The sequence below is a fragment of the Plasmopara halstedii genome (assembly GCF_900000015.1).
Source record: "Plasmopara halstedii genome assembly, contig: Scaffold_650, whole genome shotgun sequence".
Lineage (NCBI taxonomy): Eukaryota > Oomycota > Peronosporomycetes > Peronosporales > Peronosporaceae > Plasmopara > Plasmopara halstedii.
In genome coordinates, this window is record NW_020187567.1 from 1605625 (window position 1) to 1612649 (window position 7025).

General features: G+C 50.9%; 1 protein-coding gene across 1 annotated transcript; it reads right to left on the minus strand.

Annotated features, from left to right (window-relative positions):
- Nucleotides 1-97: 97 nt before the first annotated feature.
- PHALS_12956 (uncharacterized protein) lies at nt 98-472 on the minus strand (the record flags this gene model as incomplete). The annotated part of the gene is made up of 1 exon (XM_024728611.1): nt 98-472. One exon carries the CDS (start codon nt 470-472, stop codon nt 98-100), a length of 375 nt encoding a protein of 124 aa, XP_024579071.1.
- Nucleotides 473-7025: the final 6553 nt, after the last annotated feature.

Sequence of the window (7025 nt, forward strand, 5' to 3'; positions counted from 1 at the left end):
ACTTCAGCAGACTATCCACGAACTTTTGCAGTGCCTGTCGCTCGAAGTGCGACAGTCGTTAAGGTCGTCGATTGCTTGGCTTTGCTCCCGGCTTCAGCTAACTTTCGATTTCCACGTTTTTCTTTGGCAGTAATTTGTCTGGCAAATGTCCTGGAAAGACATCCTGGAATTCCTCCAGCAGCACCTTGATCTCTGGCATCGCTTCGTGTTTTTTTTCTCCTCTCTTCCGCATCGTTCCCATTCGGACATTAACATGGAAAAACTCAGCATACTCCTTTTGTCTCAGCTTCCGTCGGAGCTCGTTTTCTTCCACCTCTTGGCACTCCAGTGACTCTGCGAATGTCATTTGGTGTGTTCTCCAGTCGATTGCAGGGTTGTACCGTGCCAACCACGGTTTTCCCAACAAGACACCGTGTGTCCCTAAGTGTTCCCACTCTAGCATCGGTTCGCTATCGAAAATCTCGCCATCCATCTCCAGAGTTGGTCGAAGCAACTGGACAACTTTGGACTCCGTTTCTTTGCCATCAAATCACTTGGCAATGGCCGAAATCATTCATTTTCTCGATCTTGAAGCTCAGTCCTGGACGATGACATTTGAAGTGGCTCCGGAATCGATCAATATCCTGACTCGCTTTCCGTCACGCAAACCCTTTTTCACACTCGGCTCGTCAGCACTCATTCTCGTCAACACCACTTCTGACTGGTTGATCCACATGCTGGTTGCTTGTGCCTTGCTCAGCTGAAAGGAATCGGTTTTTCCATTGTATTCATTCATTTCCACGTGATGCGCTTTCACCGCATTTTTTCTGCTCTGCATTCCTCTGCTGTTCCTTCCATAGTTCTTGCTGTGATCTCTTCCATGATCTCTTTCATGATCTCTTCTCGCGTTCTGTTAATAATCTCGCAATTTGTGACCAGGTTTCTTGCATGTGAAACACAGATTTTGCTCATAGCACTGCTTCTTTCCGATTATCGCATTCCAAATCTCCATGTCTTGACTGCTATCGTCGTTCAATGCACCAACAGGAATCCAATGCATTCTCAAGGCTTGTGTCCCTCTCAATCTTCATGCTGTGGGAAGTAGGTATCTTCGTACGCCTTCGCGGCGGCTATGGTTTCTTCCAAATTAGTGCAACTTGTGAACTGAACCATCTTTCGATTCTAACCCGAAATACACACATCTTGTCCCTCAAACTCGCTCATTTCTTGGATCTGCGCCATGATCGTCCGATACTTCACAGCGTACTTCTCGAAGTTTATCCGTTGCGCGTCCTTCGCCAACTATCGCGACTGCCCTCGCAGAATATTTTGGTATCCTCTTGGCAAAAACTGAGCATACAATGTTGCTCCTATTTCCTCGAGACTCCTCGCCCCTCTTCCGGTCGCACACATATCATGGTACCAAGCCAATGCGCCTTCTCTTAAGTTGCCCACGACCGTCGCCACGATCCTTTGTTATTTCTCGTTCGCGTACTCGGCGATCAGCTTGCACGCAAATAATTCTTCACTTAGAACAGAAACGTGTGCACTCCTCCCATCGATTTTTCCGAAAACTGTGGTATGGACCTTCTTGCCTCGCATGCGCTCTCATAATCGCGTCTTGCATGCCTTCTATCTACCACATCATGTCTTCTCGCTGCTTTGCATTGCGCTCTCCATCGACTCTTGCTGTTGACTCAGCGCTTGCAGCCAACATGTCGTCATTTGCTCTATCGCGCTCGTCATGCATCTCATCAGACCCTCCGCACTCATGGTCGTTGATCACTGGAAACTCGGTTATTCTCTCTCTCTCGCTTGAAATACAGCCAACACAACTAGGTGTTCAGGGGCGAAGGATCTACAAGCAATTTCCCTCAGGTACTGAGCACATTCTCAAGTGACTTGCCTGTGTGCTGATCCAGACTTGGTCTGGAGTCTTGAGTCGGGAGTCTTGGATCGGACACCGCTTGTTTGGAACGTGAACTGGAATAGTCTGGTCAACCAACGACACTGGTCGACCGACAAGTGCTACCAAAGGTGACCTAAGCACTAGGCGGCAAGTTTAAGAGTGACCTTTGTTTAGCGCTAGAATCCTGGTTCAGATAACTTACATTCAATTCTAATGCTACGTGTACGTAATATGCAATACTATTGGCTAACATGCATTTGCTCCTATCCGATGAGTGTGTTCTGCTTCTTGGTTTCGGTGATCTTCTTTTTCTCGAATATTCAAGAACCTCCTTGGATAACTGGTCTCGTTAACCAACGCACGGTTAATTAATTACATTTCACATGCCCAGGTAGGAAGGGTGCGGGTCACACATGATGGTGTGATCACACAAGGATGTGGGTTACACAAGATGTTTTGACCTTACAATGGTGTGGCTACACTTGAACAAGAAGTCAGTACGAGACTGGAACAGCCAGTAGTTATACATTTGATTAGGTATTTCTACTTAGATAGGAAAACCTATAAATTTAGATATAAGCGGCTTTGCCGCAAATATTACCGAGAAATACGTTATATTTCAACAGAAAAGTTAAATATCCTTGGGTTAAGGCTGTAATTACTCTTGGAGCAAGTGCGCTACATCCGTATTGAATGTCATCGACCTTAACCAAGCTTCAATCAAGCGAAAGCTTCAGCAGTCCCGCTGCCGTCTATGCATACTTTCTGGGGAAGGCTTACAGTGACCGTCTTTATAGAGGGCCACCGCACTGGCGTGGCCAGAATAAAAGTCTTCCGTGTGCATCCGTCTTCTTTTGAAGAAACGGTACGACTTGGTAAGAATGCACACCCTCATAGCTCGTCGACTGGACCCGATTAAATGGATCTCAGCTATGCTGAGAAAGAGGGGAAGAGCTTCGAGCTGCCGGGCAGCGTTCAAACACCCGGTGGTGTTTTGTTTGCGGAGACACCTGTTAACTTCGGACTGGTTGTCCCCTGCGCAAGGCGGCAAGATTCATCGAAAGGATGTCCCGCTTCTCACCAGTCTGGTTTGTCGCGGGAAAACGACACCACCCAGTAAGCGCGCGCCCTACTGGGGACGTTCTGAGTTCTCTCAAGCGTTTAACAGGTAGAGGACAGCAGGGCCCAGCCCCGAAGAGCTCCGTGCTCTTGAACACGGGGCATGTATGCAAGCCGGGCTCGCAGGTCGTGGTAGCGTCCGTAAAGGGCTTTGAGAGGACATGACAAATCCTGATCGAATCCTGGGCGTTGGGCAATATGTTCGACGCTCCACGAAAGAAGGAAGTCACCTGTATGCTGAGGCGCTTAAAGCGCGGATGAGTGACACCGTCACTGTTTGCTTAGCGACGGGGACTTGTGTCAAGGTGCCGAAGGTCCCTGTGGTCCTCCGTGTCGATATTTTCTTTCTTTCGATAGCGTGGAACGCTGCTTAGTCTTAGACTTGATATCAAGGTATGACCTAATCCTTGGTATGGAATGGTTGGAGCAACATGAGCCATGGATCGATTGGAGGTCGAACACCTTAGGCACTACACGCACGTCTCCTGGTGGGGTTTTGGTGAGCCATGAACCCACCTCTGCTAGAAAGTAGAAGCTCTATTGGTGCGGGCACTGGATTGGGACGGTCAATGTGCTGGATATCGGAGTATCCGAGTTGTCGAACACCAAAGGTGTATTGGACAGGAGTCCCGAGCATGGCTCGCAGGCAGAACGTGGAGTGCCACGTAAGCCACTGAGTGCTGCTCAAATATCGGAGCAGTCGCTGCATGCCCAGAGTGGCATGGTCGGACGAGGTATGAGGCATCGAGGGCAAAACCGTAGTGATGCACGTGGATTGGCACGTAGTCCACCGAGCACAACTCACGTTTCAAAGCAGTCGTTGCGTGCCACGAGTGGCATGGTCAGACGAAGTCCGAGGCATCTTGGGCATGGCCCTTCAGATGCGCGTGGAGTGGCAAGTTATCCACTGGACAAAGACTGCGGAACTAGCAGCTCTTGTTCGGGTACTGTTAATTACATCAGGGCTCCGGTATAGCAGGAAGTGGGGACACTGGACGATACTGTGCGCGTGTTTCCACTAGTCTCACCAAGACTTGAAACCTCTGTGGAAAGGCAAAGGCGACGCCGTATGCTAGCTGCAAGACGCCGAGCATCGACCCTGACCCTGGATGTATCTACCGTAGCCGATAGCGCACAGCTATAAACTCTTGTCAACGGTATGACGGAAGAGGAAGACGGCGGCGTCACCCTCGTTGCTATCCCCGCGGTGGAGGCTCTTCTTGAGCTAAATGAGATGTCCCTCGAAGATGTCGGCGGTGCCTTGAAGGCAGGCGACACAGCCGAAGTGGTCATTATACGACCGGAAAAGGAGACGAACTCGTCGTCGCTTCGAGATGGAGCTGTCCTGGAGGACACCAAGAGGATTCCGAACCCATGAAGTGAGTCTTAGATCCTGTAGAATTCCTTGGATCCGTACTATGTTTTGGTTAAGGAATTTAAGACGTCGTTTCCACAGACCCGCCGTCGGTCCTACCTCCGGACCGAGGTGTGCGTCATGAGATCGATCTGGTTCCAAGAACCAAGTTCTGCGTAACACGCCGATAGCCCCTGCCCAAAAAGCAATGTGACGTCATTGACGCTTTTTTTCATGCGATGCACGACGCAGAAATGGTGCGTGAGAGCAAGTCTCCCTATTCGACACCCACGTTTTGTGTCCGGAAGCCGAACGGCAAGTGGTGTATCGTTCAAGCTTACAATAAGCTCAACGCTCCCACCATTCCGGCACAGACGGTGATTTCTAGCAAGGATGTACGCAGAACAACATGGTCGGATGTACAAAGTTCAGTGCACTTGACTTGGTCGATGGGTATTACCAATTGCACAGAAAACGAGTGATATTCCGCTGACAGCGGTGAAGTACTTCGAGCGGCATGCTCTGGGAGTGGATGTTAATGCTCCAAGGGCTGTCAAATGCACCAGCAACATTCAATCGTCTTGTGACGCAGTTGCTCAGGCCCACGGGCGTATGCACAGACACACTTTGAAGACGTATTCGCCCACAGTCGTGCGGGGCACGGGAGGACAAATGAGGAAAATCACATCGTCCATTTGAGAGCAGTGATCGAGTGCATGCGCACGAATAGGCTTTATGTTAATGAAGATAGATGTATCTTTGTCGCCGAAGAATTCCCTATTTTAGGGTGCTTTATTGGGAAGCGTGGCCTTCGATTGGATCCCGCTAAGGTCAAGGCCATTGTGGACTGGCCGGTTCCAAAGGACAAAAAGGAATCGCGCAAGTGGATTGGCCTCGTTAACTACTTGCGGATGTATTGCGCAAACTATGCAAAAAAGGCACGGCCATTGTCGAATCTCCTTAAGAAGGATTTCGAATGGTGTTGGGGCACCGAGCATCGGGGGGCTTTTGACGCAGCCTCCTTCATGCACCAATACTGGCGTTGCTAGACTTCGATCGTCCCTTAGCGCCGTCTGTGATGCTTCAGATTCTGCTATCGGCTGTGGACTGCTGCGCTGCTGCAAGCAGACGCTGAGGGGCGGGATCGAGTGATCGCGCTAAATCTCGCCATCTTAAGGCTACGGATAAGAGCTACCCAGTCCACGACAAGGAATTACAGCGATGAAAAATGCACTTGTCATGTCACCTGCTCGACTCAAAGCCGCTCGTGATCTACACGGATCATGCGTCACTACGCACTGCGCCTTAGTCGCCTCATCTCTCGCAAAGGATGGCCAGGTAGCTCTCCTGCTTCGCAGATTATAACTTTGAGGTGAAGTATAAGCCAAGAAAGCAGAATACTTCGGCTGATGCGCTGTCACGCAGACCAGATTATGAGCTTGCTCATGTCACGTCGTCCGTGACGGATCTGATCCGCGCTGCGTACGCGGGTGATGATATGTGCGTAGCGCTGCTACGGGTTCCCGGGAGCAGGAGTTTAAAATCTTGGACAAGGTGTTGTTGGCACGATTGCGCGCACGGTTTCACCAATATTCGCCAAATAACGGGTTGCTGTATAATAGCACCGACTCGACGGATGGGCCACGAATTGTGGTTCCTCACGATCTGAATTTTAGGCACCGTATCTTCTATGAGGCCCACGACACCCCACTCAGTAGTCATCTCGGTCGCGAGAAGACCTACAGCGGCGTGAGACAAGCCCTGCTCGCGCCTTGCGAGTCCCATGAACGTGGTGTCATCACCAATAACCTCGATGAGGCACAGAAGCTGCAGCTGGATGCTACCCGCAAGGCGGCTCTGATGCGTGCCCATCCACGGCCGGTCATTGACCCTTCTGTGAGTTGATATAACTGGTGGCCCAAGCTGTACAAATGCACGAGCACATATGTGCGCACGTGTGAGCCGTTTCAAAAGGTGAGACCCTCTCCGAAAGCTGAGGCGTCGCTGGCCACTTTACCGGTACCATCCGGGTGTTGGCAGTCCATGAGCTTGGACTTCGTGTTTGGCCTGCCGACGGACTCGAAGGGCAACACGGGCGTGGTGGTCTTTATGGTCCGTTTGAGCAAGATGGCTCATCTTGCGGTGGTGCCGGACACCATCGACGGTGTCGGTAGAGCGCCGCTGCTTGGGATCGTGTCTTTCGACAACATGGACTCCCGGAGTCAATTGTTTCTGGCAGAGACCCACGCATCACTATGGAGTTTTGGACGACAATCTTCAGGGTGCTAGGCACCAAATTAGCCATGTTAACAGCGGACCATCGTCAGCCCGATGGTCAAACTGAGCGCGGAATTCGCGTCGTTAAAGAACTCCTTCGCAGCGTCTGCGCTGAGATGCTTAGGTACTGGAGTGCCATACTGCCACTTGTAGAGTTCGCTCTGAACAACGCATTGCACTCGTCTACCGGCTACACGCCGTTCTACGCGAATAGGCTCATTCGTCCTCGCACCCTGTTGACGCCGCCATCCCATGGCTAAGGGCTTGGTAGGGGGGATATAGCCGAGCGGCTAGCTGAGTCAACCTCCTCACTGTTCGTAAAGAAGTCCATGACTTCCTGTCTACCAGACTGAGTGTCTTACGACACGTTCGCGATGCGATGGCTGA